General features: G+C 50.5%; 1 protein-coding gene across 1 annotated transcript in view; it reads right to left on the bottom strand.

The window, feature by feature from the left end:
* Nucleotides 1-1,354: 1,354 nt before the first annotated feature.
* The window catches only part of BLTP2 (bridge-like lipid transfer protein family member 2), a 193,338-nt gene continuing 171,870 nt past the window's right edge, over nucleotides 1,355-22,822 (bottom strand). Inside the window, exons 35-39 of the mRNA XM_075335259.1 lie at nucleotides 12,322-12,457; nucleotides 11,916-12,046; nucleotides 11,216-11,317; nucleotides 4,330-4,464; nucleotides 1,355-3,765 (exon numbers count right to left, since the gene is read on the bottom strand). Of these exons, the coding sequence (XP_075191374.1) occupies nucleotides 3,586-3,765; nucleotides 4,330-4,464; nucleotides 11,216-11,317; nucleotides 11,916-12,046; nucleotides 12,322-12,457 (684 nt within the window). The 3' untranslated portion in view covers nucleotides 1,355-3,585. The remainder of the gene's footprint in view (nucleotides 3,766-4,329; nucleotides 4,465-11,215; nucleotides 11,318-11,915; nucleotides 12,047-12,321; nucleotides 12,458-22,822) is intronic.

The raw sequence follows: 22,822 nt of genomic DNA, 5'->3' as shown, positions 1-22,822 counted from the left end.
TAGAACAATAAGGGTATGTGCGCACGTCTGCGTTCTATTCTGAAGCGTTTAAGTCACTGCATGTGCGTTTCAAAATGTGCGTTTTGAAAGCAATGTGCATGCAGAATTCATGCGTTCTGGATGCTTGCTCTGCCATAGACAAAGTGGGAAAAGCATCCAAAACGTACAAAAGAAGTAACATGTTGCTTTTTAGAATGCAGCGTTTTGGCAAAATATTTCAGCAGCCGAATCGCTGCGTTCTAAAACGCAACGTGCAAATGGATTATGCACAATCTTAATAGATTGTGCTTCTGATGCAGGACACATGCTTTTACGCTGCGGTGCTATACGCAGCGTAAAAGCATGAAAAAGCACACGTGTGTGCACACAGCCTAAACCTTGTTGATCCTGAAAGGTTTCCTTAACCCCTAAAGATAACATTAGTATTGTACTACAAAATCACTTGACAGATTCCCTTTAAGACAAATCTAGGTGTAATGAAATGTCATGTTAGAACTTGGCTGCCTTCTTCCTTGCATAGTCCAGAATTAACTATAACTTAGAGGGTCAGACAACTTCTTAGTGTAAAGGCCGCTTTACACATAGCGACATCGCTAGCGATGTCACTAGTGAAAGTACCCGCCTCTGTCATTTGTGCATCAAGGGCAAATCGCTGCCCGTGGCACACAATATCACTGGTATGTGTCAGACGAACATACCTTTGTAACGATGTCGCTGTGGCCGCTAAACAAACTCTTTTTTTAGGGGGCGGTTCATTCAACATCACAGCAACGTCACCATGCAGGACACCAATCGAAGCAGAGGGGCGGAGAGGAGGCGCTGGATAGTCACTCCCATCTCGTTGCCGAAAGACGCAGGTACGTTGTTGTTTGTCATTCCAGGGGTGTCACACGTAGCGATGTGTGCTGCCTCAGGAACAATCTGCGTCCTGAATGAGCAACGATATTATGGAAATGAACGACATGTCAACGATCAACGATGTGGTGAGTATTTTTCATCGTTAGCGGTCGCTCATACGTATTACACGCAACGACGTCGCTAACGAGAACGAATGTGCGTCACGAATTCCATGACCCCAACGATATCTCGTTAGCGATGTTGCTGCGTGTAAAGCGGCCTTTAGTCTGTAAAATGAAGAGTGGTTCTTAGGGAGAACCCCGGATCCCCCTGTTTTACTAACAACATCTGGCTTCTGGATTTGGCCTTCTCTGCCCCCCTTTACTGGTCTTATTAAAATGTTATGTACTGGAATTAATAAACCACTGCAAACCCCATCTTAGAAAGGCACGGCCATTTTACTCACGTGTAATCACATGAGACTATCAGATTTACTAGAAAGAAAACACAGCAACAGTTGTTGTAAAAGTAACAATTTGCATTTTAATCATTGTTGGTGGAGAGCAATCCGTACCAAAAAGTGCAAATATCTGCAGATGAGAGCAGGATTTTATACACCTATGTAGCAGCAACAACTGCACCCAGCCCGCCTCAATGCATATAAATATATATATACATTTATAAAAAGATAAACGCCACCTCTATGAATGCTCGGACACCAAACTCAATAGATGGCTTGTGTCAAAATGAAATTCATTTCCACTTGTGTGGCTGAAAACAACTCCGGGAAAACCCGGCTCAGACTTGTCAAAATAAAAACGAAAAGGAAGGTGCATAAAGTAGGAAAAAAAGGCAAAAAATTGTCAACTGGACAAGAACATGTGGATTATTAGATACAAATGAATCTCTGGAAAAATAAATATTTGCTTTGTTACCAGGAAGCAATATTTAGCTTTATGAAATACTTCTTATATGAAGATCAATCTTGCAGCAACAGATTATTTGCGAGGTAAGAGAGCCGACGCAACGGTAGCAAAGTGGTTCAAAGCACCACTACAGTGTTTTTTTTTTTTTTATTGCATTGCTGGAGTGGTGCTTTAAATTTAAGTCCCTTGCCCTGTCTTATACTCACCTTCTGGAGGCTTTCTATTCTATTAAAGTTACTCCAGTCAGCGATTTATGACCTGCCAGCAGCTCCAGTGTTTCATGGAAAACACCGGAGGTCACAACTCAATACAAGTCTATGAGAGCCTCCTTGTGGTTCTCATAGACTCACATTGGGAGCTTGAAACATAACTTCTGAAGATAGTCACAAGATGGCGCAGTATGGCGCAGTGAGACCAGAGCGGCGTCTGTAAAAGGTGAACCACCAAAAGGTGAGTATATGACAGGGGGTGGGGGGGCTTACATTTAAAGCACCACTCCAGTTCTGAAACCTCCCCCCAAACGCTGGAGTGGTACTTTAAGTAAGAGTTTATGGACCACATTTTGGGGGACTAGGAGAATAAGCAATAGCTGCTGTGTTACCTAGCCCCTCACTGATGCATTTCACATAGGAGTTCTGTAGACTTCCCTCCTCCATAACATCACATACGTTACAAACCTTGCACAGCAATAGTAAATTTAGTGAAAACTAGTTTTTAGAAATTGTTCTTGTTCCCCGCAGTTAATGCTAATACGTTAAAGTAGAAACACCACTGCAGTCTTGGGCTGGGTTCACACTAACACAAAGCTTTCCATCGAGCACTACGTTGTGGTTTCTGTTGGCATTCCTGAAAATATGGATTCCAAAGGGAACCTGGATGGAGGCATTCACTTTAATGAAGCCAACAGAATCACTGTCTGGTCCCCCTCATGACGTTATTATTTTTTTCTGATATGCACAAAACGGGTTGGCCATATTTTATGTATGTTATGTAAAAAAATAATAATCTAAAAATCTATACCTATATAGATATATATATACTGTTAGGATGGTGGCCAGATAGTGACTCCTTCGGATTTGTAGAGCTTAATGACTACATCCTGGTTCCTGTCGGAATCCAGTTTTTCAGAGATTTTGACAAATAGCACAACATGGCGCTCGACAGAGAGCTGTGCACCAACCCTTAAACCGAAGTCACACTTGCAAGAGACTCGTGCGAGTCTCGCATCGCATCACACGGCACGGTCTGCCGCCCTCCAGACAGGAGCATCTCAGCTGCATAGAAATACATGCAGCCGACGCGCTCCTGTCAGGAGAGTGTGTAGCTGTGATGCGAAAATTGCGTGAGTCTCTCGCAAATGTGACTCCGGCTTTACAGTGGCTCTCCTGATCCTATACATCACACACTGTCCTCGAGATTAGTCTCTGCATTCGGTTGGACAGTCGCCACAGGCACATGAAAATGGTGTATTGCATCTTGTATGACCCACATCTGGTGTCATCTCCGGCCTATCACCCATCTATATGACATTCACTGAATGTACTTCCTAATTTACACACCCGGCTGATATGTGAGCTCTAGTTATACGGTCTCAAGAAAGGAGGAGATCTATAGTATGGCGCTGTCATCCTCGTCATCAGTACTGCAGCATAGAGACTTAATGCCCCACGTAAAATTCACTTTTTGTCCTAAGAAAGAACAAAATCAGCTAATCCAGTATCCTGCCAGGGACAGGAAACCTCAAGAGTAGCTTCTAGCACAAATACACTTTGAATCTACAGTTTTCTAACATCCTCCACAAAGGCATGAAAAAGTCCAGTTTTCACAATTTCCTCCTGCTGAATATGGATTTCTTTCCAGTGTTCTTATCGCCAATGCCGAGTCCTATCAGCAGCCGAGCCTTCTCATCCTCCTCCTGCTGATTCATGTCCGTCTTTGCTTCACTTTTGCCTTTTGTTTCTGCACCAGCGGCTGGCTTAAGACGTAGTTTCTCTTTAATGACCTACATGAAACCGTACAAAGCATATAGGTTCATAAAGAGTTAAAGCGATGCGATCATTTTAAATCATATTTTTTCATTATTAAAAAAACAAAAGTAATAATCTTTCAGTTTTCACACTGGCCACTTTCAGGAAGAGTTTTCAACAGTTTCTCCATCATCAGAGACAGTACTACAATGACAGGTGACACCTATGTGCACATCTGATAAAACAGGATCCACCAGTCACAATAGGTGACCCTGCTTCCCCCCTCTCTTCATAATGACCTTTGCAAGCGCTCATTAGACACTTTAGTAGAAAAGATAGGGTCGGAGTCTGTGGCTATGTACATATGTTGTTTCCTAAAACAAAGAGGAAGGTAGAGTCTAAAATAGCCTCAGTGGCCAGTGTGAAAATTGCAAGATTTCTATTTTTTATTTTTAATACAGATTGTGATATGGAAAAAGAACATTGCAAATAAAAAATAAACACATGTAACATAAAAACAATAGGTGATTTTTTGATGATAAAAGGAAACTATCACAGGCAATAAATGTGTAGACCACGGTAGATGTTGCAAATCTCACCTGTGCTACAAGGGCCTTCCGGCTGTCTCTCTTTACTGCCATGGCAAAGTCAAGCCACGTCCATGTATTGTTGTGGTACTCCAGACAGGGTAACACCAGGGTCAGGTCTCCCCAGTCCACACTGTTTTTCTCACCCTGGTGGCAAATAACTTATATAAATGAATATTGTATATTTTGTAATATAAAAATCACAATTAAATGTCTTCAAAATGCTAAAAAAAACCCAAACACTGAAATCATAATTTTCTTTTATAAAAAGAGAATTTTGTTTACTTACCGTAAATTCTTTTTCTTATAGTTCTGTATTGGGAGACCCAGACAATGGGTGTATAGCTTCTGCCTCCGGAGGACACACAAAGTACTACACTCAAAAGTGTAGCTCCTCCCTCTGAGCTTATACACCCCCTGGAGAACCAGATCTAGCCAGTTTAGTGCAAAAGCTGAAGGAGAATAGCCACCCACAAGTAAAAACAGAGCAAGAACCGGAATAACCGGAGACTCTGTCCACGACAACAGCCGGTGATAACACGCGGAACAAGAAATTGCCAACAGGCAACAGGGAGGGTGCTGGGTCTCCCAATACGGAACTATAAGAAAAAGAATTTACGGTAAGTAAACAAAATTCTCTTTTTCTTTATCGTTCCTATGGGAGACCCAGACAATGGGACGTCTCAAAGTAGTCCATGGGTGGGAAAAAACAGAAAAACTAAGAAGTAGGCGGAGCCTAACTTCACAAATGGGCGACAGCCGCCTGAAGGATGCGTCTGCCCAAGCTCGCATCTGCCGAAGCATGAGCATGCACTTGGTAGTGCTTTGATAAGGTATGTAGGCTAGTCCAAGTGGCAGCCTGACAAACTTGTTGAGCCGTAGCCTGGTGCCTGAAAGCCCAAGAGGCACCGACAGCTCTGGTCGAGTGTGCCTTGATCCCCGGCGGGGGAGGCACCTGAGAACACTGGTAGGCATCTGAAATGGTCGACCTAATCCAACGGGCTAAGGTCGGCTTAGAAGCAGAGAGGCCCTTACGCCGACCTGTGGTTAGCACAAAAAGAGAGGTGCACCGCCTAAGAGCAGCGGTGCGAGACACATAGATCCGGAGAGCACGCACCAGATCCAGAGTATGCAACGCATTTTCAAAGCGGTGAACAGGAGCCGGACAAAAGGAAGGTAGGGTAATGTCCTGGTTAAGGTGGAAAGGAGAGACCACCTTAGGAAGAAAGTCCGGAGTCGGACGGAGAACCACCTTGTCTTGATGAAAAAACAAAAAAGGTGACGCCGAAGAGAGCGCAGCCAAATCAGAGACTCTCCTGAGGGACGTTATGGCCACTAGAAAGACCACTTTCTGTGAAAGACGAAACAAAGAAACCTCCCTAAGAGGCTCAAAGGTGGGTTTCTGCAAAACCGTGAGAACCAAATTGAGGTCCCAGGGATCCAAGGGCCGCCGGTAAGGCGGAATGATGTGAGACGCGCCCTGCAAGAAGGTGCGGACCTGAGCCAGCCGGGCGATACGCCGCTGGAACAGCACTGACAGAGCCGAGACTTGTCCCTTGAGAGAGTTGAGGGACAGTCCCAGCTGCAGACCGGACTGTAGAAAGGACAGAAGGGTCGGCAAGGAAAAAGGCCAAGGAGGATGGCCGGAAGAGCGACACCAGGACAGGAAAATTTTCCAAGTCCTGTGATAGATCTTGGCAGAGGAAGACTTACGGGCCCGAGTCATAGTGGAGATGACCTCAGGGGGGATACCAGAAGCCGTCAAGATCCAGGACTCAAGAGCCACGGCGTCAATCTAAGAGCCGCAGAATTCTGGCGGAAAAACGGACCTTGTGAGAGAAGGTCTGGACGGTCCGAAAGATGCCACGGCACCTCTACGGACAGATGGAGCACGTCTGGGTACCAAGCTCGCCTGGGCCAGTCCGGAGCAATGACGATGACTCGACGGCGCTCCATTCTGACCTTGCGCAGAACTCTGGGCAAGAGAGCTAGAGGGGGAAACACGTAGGACAGACGAAACTGGGACCAGTCTTGAACCAGAGCGTCAGCGGAGAATGCCTGAGGATCGTGGGAGCGAGCCACGTAAACCGGAACCTTGTTGTTGTGACGGGATGCCATTAGGTCCACGTCCGGAGTGCTCCACCTGCGGCAGAGTGACTGAAACACTGCCGGATGCAGGGACCACTCGCCACTGTCCACGGTTTGACGGATGAGATAATCTGCCTCCCAGTTTTCCACGGCTGGGATGTGGACTGCGGATATGGTGGACTTGGAGTCCTCCGCCCATTGAAGGATGCGTTGTAACTCCAACATTGCCAGACGGCTGCGTGTCCCGCCTTGGTGATTGATGTAGGCAACCGCTGTCGCGTTGTCTGACTGGACTCGGATGTGCTTGCCTGCCAACAGGTGGTGAAAAGCTAGGAGAGCCAGAAGCACGGCTCTGGTTTCCAGCACATTGATCGAGAGGGCTGACTCGGACGGCGTCCAAGTGCCCTGCGCTCGGTGGTGGAGACATACCGCTCCCCAGCCGGATAGACTGGCATCCGTGGTGAGGATCACCCAGGACGGGGCCAGGAAGGAGCGCCCCTGAGACAGAGAGAGGGGCCGAAGCCACCACTGAAGAGAGCTCCTGGTCTGTGGCGACAGAGCCACTATCCTGTGCAAGGAGGAAGGCCGCTTGTCCCAACAACGGAGAATGTCCAGCTGCAGAGGACGCAGATGGAACTGGGCAAAGGGAACAGCCTCCATTGACGCCACCATCTGACCCAGCACCTGCATCAGGTGCCTGATGGAATACCGGCGGGGCCTCAGCAGAGAGCGCACCGCCAGTTGGAGGGACTGCTGTTTGATTAAGGGCAACTTCACGAGTGCCGACAGAGTCTCGAACTGCATCCCTAGGTACGTGAGCCTCTGGGTCGGAATCAGAGTGGATTTGGGCAGATTGACAAGCCACCCGAATTGGGCTAGAGTGGCGAGAGTAAGCGAGACACTCCGCTGACAGTCTGCGCTGGATGAAGCCTTGACTAGAAGGTCGTCCAGGTAAGGAATCACTGCCAACCCCTGGAGGTGCAGAACCGCAACCACTGCTGCCATGATCTTGGTGAATACCCGAGGGGCCGTGGCTAACCCGAAGGGGAGAGCCACGAATTGGAAATGTCCCTCTCCGATTGCAAAACGTAGCCAACGCTGGTGTGAAACTGCAATTGGCACATGCAGATAGGCATCTCTGATGTCGATGGATGCCAGGAAATCCCCTTGGGTCATTGAGGCAATGACTGACCGCAGAGACTCCATGCGAAAATGCCGCACCTGAACATGCTTGTTGAGAAGCTTGAGATCCAGGATGGGCCGAAAGGAACCGTCCTTTTTGGGGACTAGGAAGAGATTTGAGTAGAAACCTCTGAACCGTTCCCGGGCGGGAACCGGTACAATTACTCCGTTGGCCTGCAAGGATGCCGCGGCCTGAGAGAAGGCGGCGGCCTTGGAGCAGGGGGGAGTTGACAGAAAAAATCTGTTTGGCGGGCTGGAAGAGAATTCTATCCTGTAGCCGTGGGAGATGATATCCCGCACCCACTGATCGGAAACCACACGTCGTCAAAGTGGGAGAGCCTGCCACCGACTAAGGACGTTGCTGGCGCGGACAGATAGTCAAGAGGAGGCTGCCTTAGTGGCAGCAGCTCCTGCGGTCTTCTGTGGACGCGCTTTTGTGCGCCAGTTGGATTTTTGGTCCTTGGCTGAGTTAGTGGACGAGGCCGAGGGCTTAGAGGACGACCAGTTGGAGGAACGAAAGGAACTAAACCTCGACTGATTCCTACCCTGGACAGGTTTCCTGGTTTTGGTTTGTGGCATGGAAGTACTCTTCCCGCCAGTAGCTTCCTTAATAATTTCATCCAGCTGTTCACCGAACAACCGGGACCCAGCAAAAGGGAGTCCAGCAAGGTACTTCTTTGAAGAAGCATCTGCCTTCCACTCTCGAAGCCACAAGATCCTGCGGATAGTGAGGGAATTAGCCGAAGCCACCGCAGTGCGGTGAGAAGCCTCCAGCATGGCAGACATGGCATAGGATGAAAAAGCTGAAGCTTATGAAGTTAAGGTAACCATTTCGGGCATAGATTCCCTGGCGAGGGAATGCATCCCCTCCAGAGAAGCAGAGATGGCTTTGAGAGCCCACACTGCTGCAAAAGTCGGGGAGAACGAGGCCCCTGCCGCCTCATATACAGATTTGGCCAGAAGGTCAACCTGGCGGTCAGTGGAATCCTTAAGAGAGGTGCCATCAGCCACTGATACAACGGTCCGGGCTGAGAGTCTAGACACCGGAGGGTCTACCTTTGGTGAATGAGCCCACTTCTTGACCACCTCAGGTGGAAAGGGAAAACGGTCATCAGAACCACGCTTTGGGAAGCGTTTGTCAGGACAGGCCCTAGGCTTGGTCACAGCGGCCTGAAAACTGGAGTGGTTAAAGAACACACTCTTTGTCCTTTTAGGCGAGGTAAACTGGTGCTTTTCTGCCAGGGAGGGTTGTTCCTCTGATACTGGCGGATTGAGATCCAGTACAGAATTAATGGACGCAATCAAATCACTAACATCTGAGTCACTTTCGGACAAATCAATGGGGCACATGGAGTTAGCCTCCGAGCCCCCTGTAAAGGCATCCTCCTCGTCCTGAGAGTCAGCTTCTGAAACATAGCCGCGGAACGAGGAAGGAGAGGGAGCCCTGCGTCTCTTCTTAGAAGGACGGGGTCTGGGACCAGATGATGAATCCTCTGTGAGCTCTGGTCCTGAGAGAGCCCTAGCAGCAGAGGCCCCCTGTGAAGGGGGCTGATGCATGTTCAGCAAAGTCCTGGACAGAAGTCCCATGGAGTCGGCAAAAGACTGGGAGATAGACCTAGAAAAAGCTTCTACCCAAGCCGGGGGTTCAGCCACAGGAGCCGGAGCAGCCTGAGAGACCACTGGGGGTGCGATTCCAGGCTGAGGCATCGTCAGGTTAGAGCAGGCATCACAATGAGGATAGGTGCTCGGTTCAGGCAGTAGGAGCTTACATGCAGCGCATACTGCATACAGCTTTGGAGCCTTGCTCCTCATGTGAGACATGCTGCTGGAGTGGGGGCTCTGCCAGAACGACCCCCAGAGAGTATATACAGAGGTCCACAACCCGAGGTTGTGGCTTACCAGACCGCTGGAGAGGTGTTGTGTGCCCTCCAGATCCCGAAGCCCGGACCCCCAAGCACCTCAGCAGGGATGCTGCAGACCAGTGCTGATCGCAGGGAAAATGCTGAGAAAATGGCCGCCGGAGCGAAGAGAGGGGGAGGGACTTACTCTGGGAGCGGGATCTGGAGGGCAATAGAGACTTACAGGGGAGGAAACATGTACTCAGTGAGGAGTGTCCCTCCCCTGTGCAGAACGGACGCTGGGCGGAGCCGCGCTGTCCCTCTGCATGAATGACATGCGAGGGCAGTGAAACCGAAACTAGGCCTCCGGCGAAGCCGGGGCCTAAATTTGAGCGGTGCGGCCGGCGCGCAGACACCATCAGCGCGGTTCTCAGGCGACAGCCAGAGAACCCGCCGGAAATGTCATAAAACACACTCAGCACACTCACCCACAACAATAAAGTACAGGGACACCCAATATATAAACGTCTCAGGTACTTAGCTTGCTGAGACGCAGGGTTCCAAGTCCCTGGGGATGAGTGCTCCGGTCCAGCAGGATCCTGAAGGGCTGCGGATAGAGACCGGTCTCCTGCCAAGCATGGAGAACCGTGCTGGCTCCCACTTCAAGACAGAGCCCAGGAGGGATGGTGAAGGAGCACGGCATGTAAGGCTCCAGCCTTGGAATCAACCTTAACAGCACCGCCGACACAGTGGGGTGAGAAGGGACATGCCGGGGGTCCAGACTTGGACCCGCTTTTCTTCAAACTCTTTCCAAAAATCAAAAATCAGATGAGAATGCATGTGTGGATGTATGCCTCCTGAACACAAAATGATAAACTGGCTAGATCTGGTTCTCCAGGGGGTGTATAAGCTCAGAGGGAGGAGCTACACTTTTGAGTGTAGTACTTTGTGTGTCCTCCGGAGGCAGAAGCTATACACCCATTGTCTGGGTCTCCCATAGGAACGATAAAGAAAAGAAGGTTCCCACAATTTTTTCATTTTTTTGGCTTAGATTGGAAAGCAGAAAATCCTTGCCAGAAATTTAGATTAGAGCTTAAAAAATCTCATCCATGCACCGTAGAGAAAATTTGCACCAGAAATTGACCTGCGCTGTGATTTTGAAATACACAGCATGTCAATTTTTGCTGCTGATTTACACCGCATCTTTCACCCTTTGGAAAGGAAAGCGTGTCTTCTCTGATAAATGTGTCTTTTTAGCAGCAAAATTCTCCAGAAGATCAATCCCAGATGGATAAAATATGAAGCTCAGTCTTCAGCAACCCCATCCCTCATAGATGCAAGAAGCAGGGAAGGGAGGAAGAAATTATCACAAATAACAAACAATTCTAGAGATAGTCATTCGTGTAAGGCCAGGTACACATATCCAGCTTTTCGCCGGTTTGACGGATGCGGTGCACGCCAGTACAATGTATACAGTACACTGGCAGCGCAACAAGCGCCGGTCACATGACAGCATGTGACCTGGAAGTTGCGGCGCTGCCACTGTACTGTATCATACTGTACTGGCGCACGCCGCATCCGTCAAACTGGCAAAAAGCTGGATATGTGTACCCGGCCTAAGGAATCAATCCTGATGATCTCATTGTCAACCACAGGACTGATGCATTTTAACAGTCAAATTCCAGCAAATAACTGAAAATACAAAGAACCCAAAGAACACTGGCTTCAGACATCTTGATTTAGAGTAAGAATTCACATCAGATTTAGTTCCCCAGATTTTAGTTCCGTACCTTGTAGCTGACACAGAGAGGCACCTGTGGAATTTTAATGTAGATAAATGAATTGTTCATGGCAGCTCGCTCTTTCATCTTGTCCAGATCATCCACAGGATGCTAGAAAAGGAGAAGAATATCCACAAGTCTGATATTATAATGTGTTCAATATTAAAGGGAACCAGCCAGCAGGATTTTGATATATAAAGTAAAGCCAGTGCTATACTGGCGCTAGCATGCTGAGTCTAAGCATGACTTTTTGTTCTGAGATTGGATGTATTATTTCACAAATATGTGCAAGTAAAGTTCCAGAAATGCACTGCTATTTGATTGACAGGTGCAACAAGAAGGGAATATATGGGTCGGGTCTTGCTATCTATTTCCGCCCCTACCTGTCTGCCTGGCCTTCCTCCCGGTCACAGTCATAGATGTTAATTCCGGGGTAAGCAGACAAATAGGGGAAGAAATACAAAAAAAGACCCGACCCACATATTCCTGTTCCTGTTGCACCTGTCAATCAAATACCAGTGCATTGCTAGAACTTTACTTCTACATATTTCTGAAATAAAACATCCAATCTCAGAACAAAAGCTATGCTTACATTCAGTATGCTAGCACCAGTATAGCACTGGCTTTACTTTATAGATGAAAATCCTGCTGGTTGGTTCCCTTTAAGAGACATAATTTCTTTTTAGGTAAAGACACCCCTCAAACAAACCTCAGGTGCTTTCCGAAATGAACGTCTGACTCCTGTTGTCCGATTTAGTCCCTGTCCACTACCCTTGCCTGGGCCTAGAGACACAGTGTCCTCGGCCACGATGAGCTGCCTCGGCTTTACCACTGGCATGCCTGGAACAAAGAACAGAGACCTTTATCAAAGCCATATTCATTTGTCAGTTTAGTTACAAAACAAAATTAAACTGCCCGACCATCACTCAGATAGTGACAATGTATTCTGCTGTCCACAACCAGCTAACCATGTACGATTACAGTAACTACTGGGCATAGGATGAAGATTTATACAAAAGAGAAAGAGCTTATAGGAATTTGTTTTTTGATTAGTTACAATGAATGATATCTACATTGTATACCCTGAATACACACTGCGCATCCAACACTCTCACCAGTGGTAACAAGTTTTGATTTATCCTCCTCATCTCCAACCTCCTCTTCCTCCACACTGCGTCCAGGGAAGAAGAAACCCATCATCCTATGGAAGAACTGATGGGTCAGCTGGATGGTTAGGGGAACCACGTTCACCTGCGAGCAGGAACACAATATATACACAGGTTATATAGGTGCGGATTGCCAGCGACTGCTACATAGTGTGATTTTACATTGCGAAGATGCATACAAGTAATTTTAAAAAAAGAGAATTTTGTTTACTTACCGTAAATTCTTTTTCTTATAGTTCCGTATTGGGAGACCCAGACCATGGGTGTTTAGCTTCTGCCTCCGGAGGACACACAAAGTACTACACTTAAAAGTGTAGCTCCTCCCTCTGAGCTTATACACCCCCTGGTGAGCCAGTCCCAGCCAGTTTAGTGCAAAAGCTTAAGGAGAATAGCCACCCGCAAATAGAACAGAACAAGAGCCGGAACAACCGGAGACTCGGTCCACGACAACAGCCGGTGATAACACGCGGAACAAGAACTTGCCAACAGGCAACAGGGAGGGTGCTGGGTCTCCCAATACGGAACTATAAGAAAAAGAATTTACGGTAAGTAAACAAAATTCTCTTTTTCTTTATCGTTCCTTTGAGAGACCCAGACCATGGGACGTTCCAAAGCAGTCCCTGGGTGGGAAATAAACAGAAAAACTAAGAAGTAGGCAGAACCTAACTTCACAAATGGGCGACAGCCGCCTGAAGGATGCGTCTGCCCAAGCTCGCATCTGCCGAAGCATGAGCATGCACTAGGTAGTGCTTCGAAAAGGTGTGCAGGCTAGTCCAAGTGGCAGCCTGACAGACTTGTTGAGCCGTAGCCTGGTGCCTAAAAGCCCAAGAGGCACCGACAGCTCTGGTCGAATGTGCCTTGATCCCCGGCGGGGGAGGCACCCGAGTACTCTGGTAGGCGTCCGAAATGGTCGACCTAATCCAACGGGCTAAGGTCGGCTTAGAAGCAGGGAGGCCTTTGCGCCGACCTGTGGTTAGCACAAAAAGAGAGGTGCACCGCCTAATCGCAGCGATGCGAGACACATAGATCCGGAGAGCACGCACCAGATCTAGAGTATGCAGCGCTTTTTCAAAGCGATGAACAGGAGCCGGACAGAAGGACGGCAAGGTAATGTCCTGGTTAAGGTGGAAGGGAGAGACCACCTTAGGAAGAAAGTCCGGAGTCGGACGGAGAACCACCTTGTCTTGATGAAAAAACTAAAAAAGGTGACTCCGAGGAGAGCGCAGCCAAATCAGAGACTCTCCTGAGAGAAGTTATGGCTACCAGAAAGGCCACCTTCTGTGAAAGCCGAGACAAAGAAACATCCCCAAGAGGCTCAAAGGGGGGTTTCTGCAAAACCGTGAGAACCAAGTTAAGGTCCCAGGGATCCAAGGGCCGCCGGTAAGGCGGAATGATGTGAGACGCGCCTTGCATGAAGGTGCGGACCTGAGCCAGCCGAGCGAGACGCTGCTGGAACAGAACTGACAGAGCTAAGACTTGTCCCTTGAGAGAGTTGAGGGACAGTCCTAGCTGCAGACCGGACTGAAGAAAAGACAGAAGGGTCGGCAAGGAGAATGGCCAAGGGAGATGGTCGGTAGAGCGACACCAGGACAGGAAAATCTTCCAAGTCCTGTGATAGATCTTAGCGGAAGAAGACTTACGGGCCCGAGTCATAGTGGAGATGACTTCAGGAGGAATACCAGAAGCCGTCAAAATCCAGGACTCAAGAGCCACGCCGTCAATTTGAGGGCCGCAGAATTCGGGCGGAAAAACGGACCTTGCGAGAGCAGGTCTGGACGGTCCGGGAGATGCCACGGCATCTCTACGGACAGATGGAGCAGGTCCGGATACCAAGCTCGCCTGGGCCAGTCTGGTGCAATGAGGATGACTCGACAGCCCTCCATTCTGATCTTGCGCAGGACTCTGGGCAAGAGAGCTAGAGGGGGAAACACGTAGGACAGACAAAACTGGGACCAGTCTTGAACCAGAGCGTCCGCGGCAAATGCCTGGGGATCGCGGGAGCGAGCCACGTAAACAGGAACCTTGTTGTTGTGACGGGATGCCATTAGGTCCACGTCCGGAGTGCCCCATTTGCAGCAGATTGACAAACACTGCCGGGTGCAGGGACAACTCGCCACCGTCCACGGTTTGACGGCTGAGATAATCTGCCTCCCAGTTTTCCACGCCTGGGATGTGGACTGCGGATATGGTGGACTTGGAGTCCTCCGCCCATTGAAGGATGCGTTGTACCTCCAACATTGCCAGGCGGCTGCGCGTCCCGCCTTGGTGATTGATGTAGGCAACCGCTGTCGCGTTGTCTGACTGGACTCGAATGTGCCTGCCCGCCAACAGGTGGTGAAAAGCTAGGAGAGCTAGAAACACGGCTCTGGTTTCCAGCACATTGATTGAAAGGGCTGACTCGGACGGAGTCCAAGTGCTCTGAGCTCTGTGGTGGAGATATACCGCTCCCCAGCCGGATAGACTGGCATCTGTGGTGAGAATCACCCAGGACGGGGCCAGGAAGGAGCGCCCCTGGGACAGGGAGAGGGGCCGAAGCCACCACTGAAGAGAGCTCCTGGTCTGTGGCGATAGAGCCACTAACCTGTGTAAGGAGGAAGGCCGCTTGTCCCAACAGCGGAGAATGTCCAGCTGCAGGGGGAGCAGATGGAACTGGGCAAAGGGAACAGCCTCCATGGACGCCACCATTTGACCCAGCACCTGCATCAGACGCCTGAGGGTATAACGGCGGGGCCTCAGCAGAGAGCGCACCGCTAGCTGGAGGGACAGCTGTTTGTCTAAGGGCAACTTCACAAGTGCCGACAAAGCCTTGAACTGCATCCCTAGGTACGTGAGGCTCTGGGTGGGAGTTAGAGTGGATTTGGACAGATTGACCAACCACCCGAATTGGGCTAGAGTGGCGAGAGTGAGCGAGACACTCCGCTGACAGTCTGCGCTGGATGGAGCCTTGACTAGAAGGTCGTCCAGGTAAGGAATCACTGCCACCCCCTGGAGGTGCAGAACCGCAATCATTGCTGCCATGACCTTGCTGAATACCCGAGGGGCCGTGGCTAACCCGAAGGGGAGAGCCACGAATTGGAAATGATCTTCCCCTATTGCAAAACGTAGCCAACGCTGGTGGGAAACTGCAATTGGCACATGCAGATAAGCATCTCTGATGTCGATGGATGCCAGGAAATCCCCTTGGGTCATTGAGGCAATGACTGATCGCAGGGACTCCATGCGAAAGTGCCGCACCTGAACATGCTTGTTGAGAAGCTTGAGATCCAGGATGGGCCGAAAGGTACCGTCCTTTTTGGGGACTAGGAAGAGATTTGAGTAAAAACCTCTGAACCGTTCCCGGGCGGGAACTGGTACAATTACTCCGTTGGCCTGCAAGGCTGCCATGGCCTGCGAGAAGGCGGCGGCCTTGGAGCAAGGGGGAGTTGAGAGAAAAAATCTGTTTGGCGGGCTGAAGGAGAATTCTATCCTGTAGCCGTGGGAGATGATATCTCTCACCCACTGATCGGAGACGTGTTGAAACCAAGCGTCGCCAAAGTGGGAGAGCCTGCCACCGACTAAGGACGTCGCCGGAGCGGGCAGAGAGTCATGAGGAGGCTGCCTTAGTGGCAGCACCTCCTGCGGTCTTCTGTGGACGCGCTTTTGGGCGCCAGTTGGATTTCTGGTCCTTGGCTGAGTTAGCGGACGAGGCCGAGGGCTTAGAGGACGACCAGTTGGAGGAACGAAAGGAACGAAACCTCGACTGATTCCTACCCTGGGCAGGTTTCCTGGTTTTGGTTTGTGGCATGGAAGTACTCTTCCCGCCAGTAGCTTCCTTAATAATTTCATCCAGCTGTTCACCGAACAGCCGGGACCCAGCAAAAGGGAGCCCAGCAAGGTACTTCTTAGAAGAAGCATCTGCCTTCCACTCTCGAAGCCACAAGACCCTGCGGATAACGAGGGAATTAGCCGAAGCCACCGCAGTGCGGTGAGAAGCCTCCAGCATGGCAGACATGGCATAAGATGAAAAAGCTGAAGCTTGGGAAGTTAAGGCAACCATTCCGGGCATAGAGTCCCTGGTGAGGGAATGCATCTCCTCTAGAGAAGCAGAGATGGCCTTGAGAGCAGACACTGCTGCAAAAGCCGGGGAAAACGTGGCCCCCGTCGCTTCATACACGGATTTGGCCAGAAGGTCAATCTGCCGGTCAGTGGAATCCTTAAGGGAGGTGCCATCAGCCACCGACACAACGGTCCGGGCTGAGAGCCTAGACACCGGAGGGTCTACCTTTGGGGACTGAGCCCACTCCTTGACCACCTCAGGTGGGAAGGGAAAACGGTCATCAGAACCACGCTTTGGGAAGCGTTTGTCAGGACAGGCCCTGGGTTTGGTCACAGCGGCCTGAAAACTGGAGTGGTTAAAGAACACACTCTTTACTCTCTTAGGCGAGGTAAACTGGTGCTTTTCTGCCAGAGAAGGTTGCTCCTCTGATACTGGCGGATTGAGATCCAGTACAGAATTAATGGAAGCAATCAAGTCACTAAGATCTGAGTCACCCTCGGACAGATCAATGGGGTACATGGAGTTAGCCTCCGAGCCCCCTGTAAAGGCATCCTCCTCATCCTGCGAGTCAGCTCTTGAATCAGAGCCGCGGGAGGAGGAGGGAGAGGAAAGCCTGCGCCTCCTCTTAGGAGGACGGGGTCTGGGCCCTGATGATGAATCCTCTGTGAGCTCCAGTGGACGGAGGTCAGATGATAGAGATCCTAAGGGACCCTTAGCAGTAGAGGCACCCTGCAAAGGGGGCTGATGCATATTTAACAAAGTCCTGGACAGAAGTCCCATGGACTCAGCAACAGACTGGGAGATAGACCTAGAAAAGGACTCTACCCAGGCCGGGGGTATAGCCACAGGAGCAGGAGCAGCCTGAGAGACCACTGGGGGTGAGACTCCAGGCTGTGGCCCTGCCAAGTTAGAGCAGACATCACAATGAGGATAGGTGCTCGGTTCAGGCAGCAGGAGCTTACATGCAGCGCATACAGAATAAAGCTTTGGAGCCTTGCTCCTCGTGTGAGACATGCTGCTGGAGTGGTGGCTCTGCAAGAGAATGCACCCCAGAGAGTATATACAGAGGTCCACAACCAGAGCCGGTTGTGGCTTACCAGACCGCTGGAGCGGTGTTGTGTGCCCTCCAGATCTCGAAGCCCGGACCCCCAAGCACAGCACTTCAGCAGGGATGCAGAGTGCAGACCAGCGCCGAGTAAACTGTCTGAGAAGATGGCCACCGGAGTGAAGAGAGGGGGCGGGACTTGGCTTGAGAGCGGGAACTGGAGGGCCATAGAGACCTACAGGGGAGGAGACACGCACAGCAGTGGGGAGTGTCCCTCCCCTGTGCAGAACGACCGCCGGGAGGAGCCGAGCCTGTCCCTCTGCATGAATGACATGCGAGGGAAGAGAACAGAAACTAGGCCTCCGGCAAAGCCGGGGCCTAAATTTGAGCGTCGAGGCCGACGCGCAGGCACCATCGGCGCGGTTCTCGGGCGACAACTAGAGAACCCGCCGGAAATGCCTATAAATACAGTAAGCACACTCTCCCCAACAATAAAGTACAGGAAAATATAAACATCTCAGGTACTTAGCTGCTGAGACGCAGGGCCAGGTCCCTGGGGATGAGTGCTCCAGTCCAGCAGGGTCCTGAAGGGCTGCGGATGGAGACCGGTCTCCTGCCAGGCAGGGAAACCGTGCTGGCTCCCACTTCAAGCCAGAGCCCAGGAGGGATGGTGAAGGAGCACGACATGTAAGGCTCCAGCCTTTAAAATCAACCTTACAAGACCGCCGACACAGTGGGGTGAGAAGGGACATGCCGGGGGTCCAGACGTGGACCCGCACTTCTTCAATCTCATCCCAAAAGGAAAAAATCATATGAGAATGCATGTGTGGATGTATGCCTCCTGACACAAAGCAATAAACTGGCTGGGACTGGCTCACCAGGGGGTGTATAAGCTCAGAGGGAGGAGCTACACTTTTAAGTGTAGTACTTTGTGTGTCCTCCGGAGGCAGAAGCTAAACATTCATGGTCTGGGTCTCCCAAAGGAACGATAAAGAAATAGGACATATCATGCAGTTAAATAAAATAATTGTTAGCCTGAAAAAAAAAAAAAAAGAGTAACCGTCGTTTTAATTTTCATTTCATAAATCAATAGTACACGTCAAAATAAGCAGCTTTGTTAGATATCTTAATCAGAGAAATCTGCTTCTTTCTCTGCCAGAACTGACCAGTCATTATCAAAACTCTCAATTCTGAGGTAACATCTGTATTCAGTGAAGACTTTCCCATTACTGAGATAGGAGACGGTAGGAGCTAGAGGCAGAGGGAGGAGCTAGAGGCGGAGGGAGAAGCTAGAGGCGGAGGGAGAAGCTAGAGGCGGAGGGAGAAGCTAGAGGCAGGAGGGAGAAGCTAGAGGCAGGAGGAGAAGTTAGAGGAAGAACCTAGAGGCAGAAGCTAGAGGTAAAGAGAGAAGCTAGAGGCAGTAGCTAGAGGCAGAGGCAGAAACTAGAGGGAGAAGCTAGAGGCAGAGGGAGAAGCTAGAGGCAGAGGGAGAAGCTAGAGGCAGAGGGAGAAGCTAGAGGCAGAGGGAGAAGCTAGAGGCAGAGGGAGAAGCTAGAGGCAGAGGGAGAAGCTAGAGGCAGAGGGAGAAGCTAGAGGCAAAAGGAAGAGCTAGAGGGGGAAGCTAGAGGCAGGAGGAGCTAAATGCAGAGGAAAGAGCTAGTGGCAGAGCTACTCCTCCTCGCTCTTCTATCCAGATAGATCTCATCAGTAACATAGTTACTTATTTTCATGTGTAGTATTGATTTCTGAACTGAAAATTAGAAAACAACGGATGTGCTTTAATAAAAAAAAAAAAAAAAAAACAACCCATTCACAATTAAGTACGCACCGATAGGTCCTTGGTGGTGTATGTTTTTTTTTTTTAACGAGGGCTCTCGCGGTGAGCCCATATTATTCTCCACACACGTCAGCTGGTCTGATCAGCCGACGATCAGCAAACAGGTGTGGGTGAATCACTCACACCACTTTGCAGTGATCACAGGATGCCGATAGATTGTTATGACAGCCAGGGGTCAGCTGATGACCCCTGTGTTCCTGTGAACGCCGACATTTATAGGATAACAGCCTGTATGCAAAATAAGTCACCCCAACGTCGCTGCTAGTGATTATTACAGGTACTTCCCGGCACATCCAGCACGGTTATTTCATAGTGATATCAGAGACCCTTGGATGCCCATCAGCACAGGTTGAAAAGAAGGGAATTTTGTTTACTTACCGTAAATTCCTTTTCTTCTAGCTCCTATTGGGAGACCCAGACAATTGGGTGTATAGCTTCTGCCTCCGGAGGCCACACAAAGTATTACACTTTAAAAAGTGTAACCCCTCCCCTCTGCTATACACCCTCCCGTGCATCACGGGCTCCTCAGTTTTGGTGCCAAAGCAGGAAGGAGGAAACTTATAAATTGGTCTAAGGTAAATTCAATCCGAAGGATGTTCGGAGAACTGAAACCATTAACCAAAAGAACAATTGAACATGAACAACATGTGTACACAAAAGAACAACAGCCCGAAGGGAACAGGGGCGGGTGCTGGGTCTCCCAATAGGAGCCAGAAGAAAAGGAATTTACGGTAAGTAAACAAAATTCCCTTCTTCTTTGTCGCTCCATTGGGAGACCCAGACAATTGGGATGTCCAAAAGCAATCCCTGGGTGGGTAAAAGAATACCTTGATAAAAAGAGCCGAAAAACGGCCTCCTCTTACAGGTGGGCAACTGCCGCCTGAAGGAGTCGCCTACCTAGGCTGGCGTCTGCCGAATCATCGGCATGCACCTGATAGTGTTTCGTGAAAGTGTGCAGACTCGACCAGGTAGCCGCCTGACACACCTGCCGAGCCGTAGCCTGGTGTCGCAATGCCCAGGACACCGACGGCTCTGGTAGAATGGGCCTTCAGCCCTGCAGGAATCGGAAGCCTAAAAGAACGGTAGGCTTCAAGAATCGGTTCCTTGATCCACCGAGCCAAGGTTGACTTGAAAACCTGAAATCCCTTACTCTGGCCCGCGATAAGGACAAGAGCGCATCAGACCGGCGCAGGGGCGCCGTGCGAGAAATGTAGAGCCGGAGTGCTCTCACCAGATCTAATAAATGCAAATCCTTTTCACATTGGTGAACTGGATGCGGACCCAAAGAGGGGGAGACGATATCCTGATTGAGATGAAACGGGGATACCTTAGGGAGAAAGTCCGGATCGGACGTAGAACACCAGGAAGGGGGCTTTGCATGACAGCGCTGCTAGCTGAGACACTCTTCTGAGTGATGTGACTGCCACTAGGAAGGCCACCCTTTGCGAAAGGCGAGATAGAGAGATCCCGCATCGGCTCGAAAAGTGGCTTCTGAAGAGTCGTCAGCACCCTGTTAAAATCCGAGGGTTTTAACGGACGCTTGTAAGGTGGGACCGGAAAGCGCCGATACTTGTCCCTTGAGAGAGCCGAGAGACAAGCCCTTGTCCATTCCGGATTGAAGGAAAGAAGAAAAGTGGGCAAGGCAAACTGCCAGGGAGTAAAACCCTGATCAGAGCACCAGGATAAGAAGATCCTCCAAGTCCTGTGATAGATCTTGGCGGATGTTGGTTTCCTGGCCTGTCTCATGGTGGCAATGACATCTGGAGATATCCCTGATGACGCTAGGAGCCAGGACTCAATGGCCACACAGTCAGGTTTAGAGCCGCAGAATTCAGAAGGAAATATGGCCCTTGGGGCAGCAAGTCTGGTCGGTCTGGGAGTGTCCACGGTTGACCCACCGTGAGGTGCCACAGATCCGGGTACCACGATCACCTCGGCCAGTCTGGAGCGACGAGGATGGCGCGGCGACAGTCTGACCTGATCTTGCGTAACACTCTGGGCAGTAGTGCCAGAGGAGGAAAAACATAAGGCAGTCGAAACTGCTACCAGTCGTGAACTAGCGCGTCTGCCGCCAGAGCTCTGTGATCCTTGGACCAAGCCATGAATGCCGGGACTTTGTTGTTGTGCCGAGACGCCATTAGATCGACGTCCGGCGTTCCCCGGCGGCAACAGATCTCTAGAAACACGACCGGGTGAAGAGACCATTCCCCTGCGTCCATGCCCTGGCGACTGAGAAAATCTGCTTCCCAGTTTTCTACCCCCGGGATGTGAACTGCGGAGATGGTGGAGGCTGTGGCTTCCGCCCACAGCCGAATCCGCCGAACTGCTCGGAAGTCTTGACGACTGCGCGTGTGCCGCCCTGGTGGTTGATGTACGCAACCGTCGTGGCGTTGTCCGACTGAATTCGGATCTGCCTGCCCTCCAGCCACCGCTGGAACACCTTTAGGGCTAGATCCACTGCCCTTAACTCCAGAACATTGATCTGAAGGGAGGACTCAGTCGGAGTCCAAGTTCCCTGAGCCGAGTGGTGGAGGAAGACCGTTCCCCACCTTGACAGACTCGCGTCCGTCGTGACCACAGCCTCAGCTGGGGGCCGGAAGGATTTTTCCTCCGCCCAGGAAGTGGAAAGAAGACACCACTGAAGAGAGGTTTTGCTGCAAGGGAAGAGAGACGTTCTTGTCTAGGGACGTCGACCTCCTGTCCCATTTGCGGTGTCCGATAGAATCGGACGCAGACGAAACTGCGCAAGGGAACTGCCTCCCTTGCTGCCACCATCTTCCTTAGAAAGTGCATGAGGCGCCTCAAGGGGTGACTGGGCCCGAAGGAGAGATTGCACCCCTGTCTGTAGTGAACGCTGACTATGCAGCGGAAGCTTCACTATCGCTGAGAGAGTATGAAACTCCATCCCGAGGCAAGTCAGTGATTGGGTCGGTGTCAGTTTTGACCTTGGAAATTTGATGATCCACCCGAACCCCTGGAGGGTCTCCAGAGCAATGGTCAGGTTGAGTCGACATGCCACCCAGGAGGGTGTCTTGACTAGAAGACCGTCTAGGTAAGTGATCACCAAGTGGCCCTGTAGGGCCGCCACCACTGCTGCCATGACCTTGGTGAAGATCCGTGGGGCTGTCGCCAGGCCGAATGGCAGTGCCACGAACTGAAGTGTTCGTCCCTGATGGCGAAACGCAGAAAGCGTTGAAGCTCGGGTGCGATCGGCACATGGAGATAAGCATCCTTGATGTCAATTGATGCTAGGAAGTCTCCTTGTGACATCGAGGCTTTAGAGTGTTCACCGCCTGAAAAAGTGCATCGGCTCGCTCGGGGGGCGGAGATGTTTTGAAGAAACTAGTCGGAGGACGAGAGCAGAGCTCTATCCTGTAACCTTGAGACAGAATGTCTCTCACCCATCGGTCTTGGACATGTGGCCACCAGGCGTCGCAAAAGCGGGAGAGCCTGCCACCGACCGAGGACGCGGTCTTGGTGAGGCCGAAGTCATGAGGAAGCCGCCTTGTGACTTAGACCGCCATGCAGAAGA

Source organism: Anomaloglossus baeobatrachus, chromosome 2 (genome assembly GCF_048569485.1).
Source record: "Anomaloglossus baeobatrachus isolate aAnoBae1 chromosome 2, aAnoBae1.hap1, whole genome shotgun sequence".
NCBI classification, from domain to species: Eukaryota; Metazoa; Chordata; class Amphibia; order Anura; family Aromobatidae; genus Anomaloglossus; species Anomaloglossus baeobatrachus.
The sequence above is the reverse complement of the archived record's forward strand: the minus strand, read 5'-3'. Positions and strand labels throughout refer to the sequence as shown.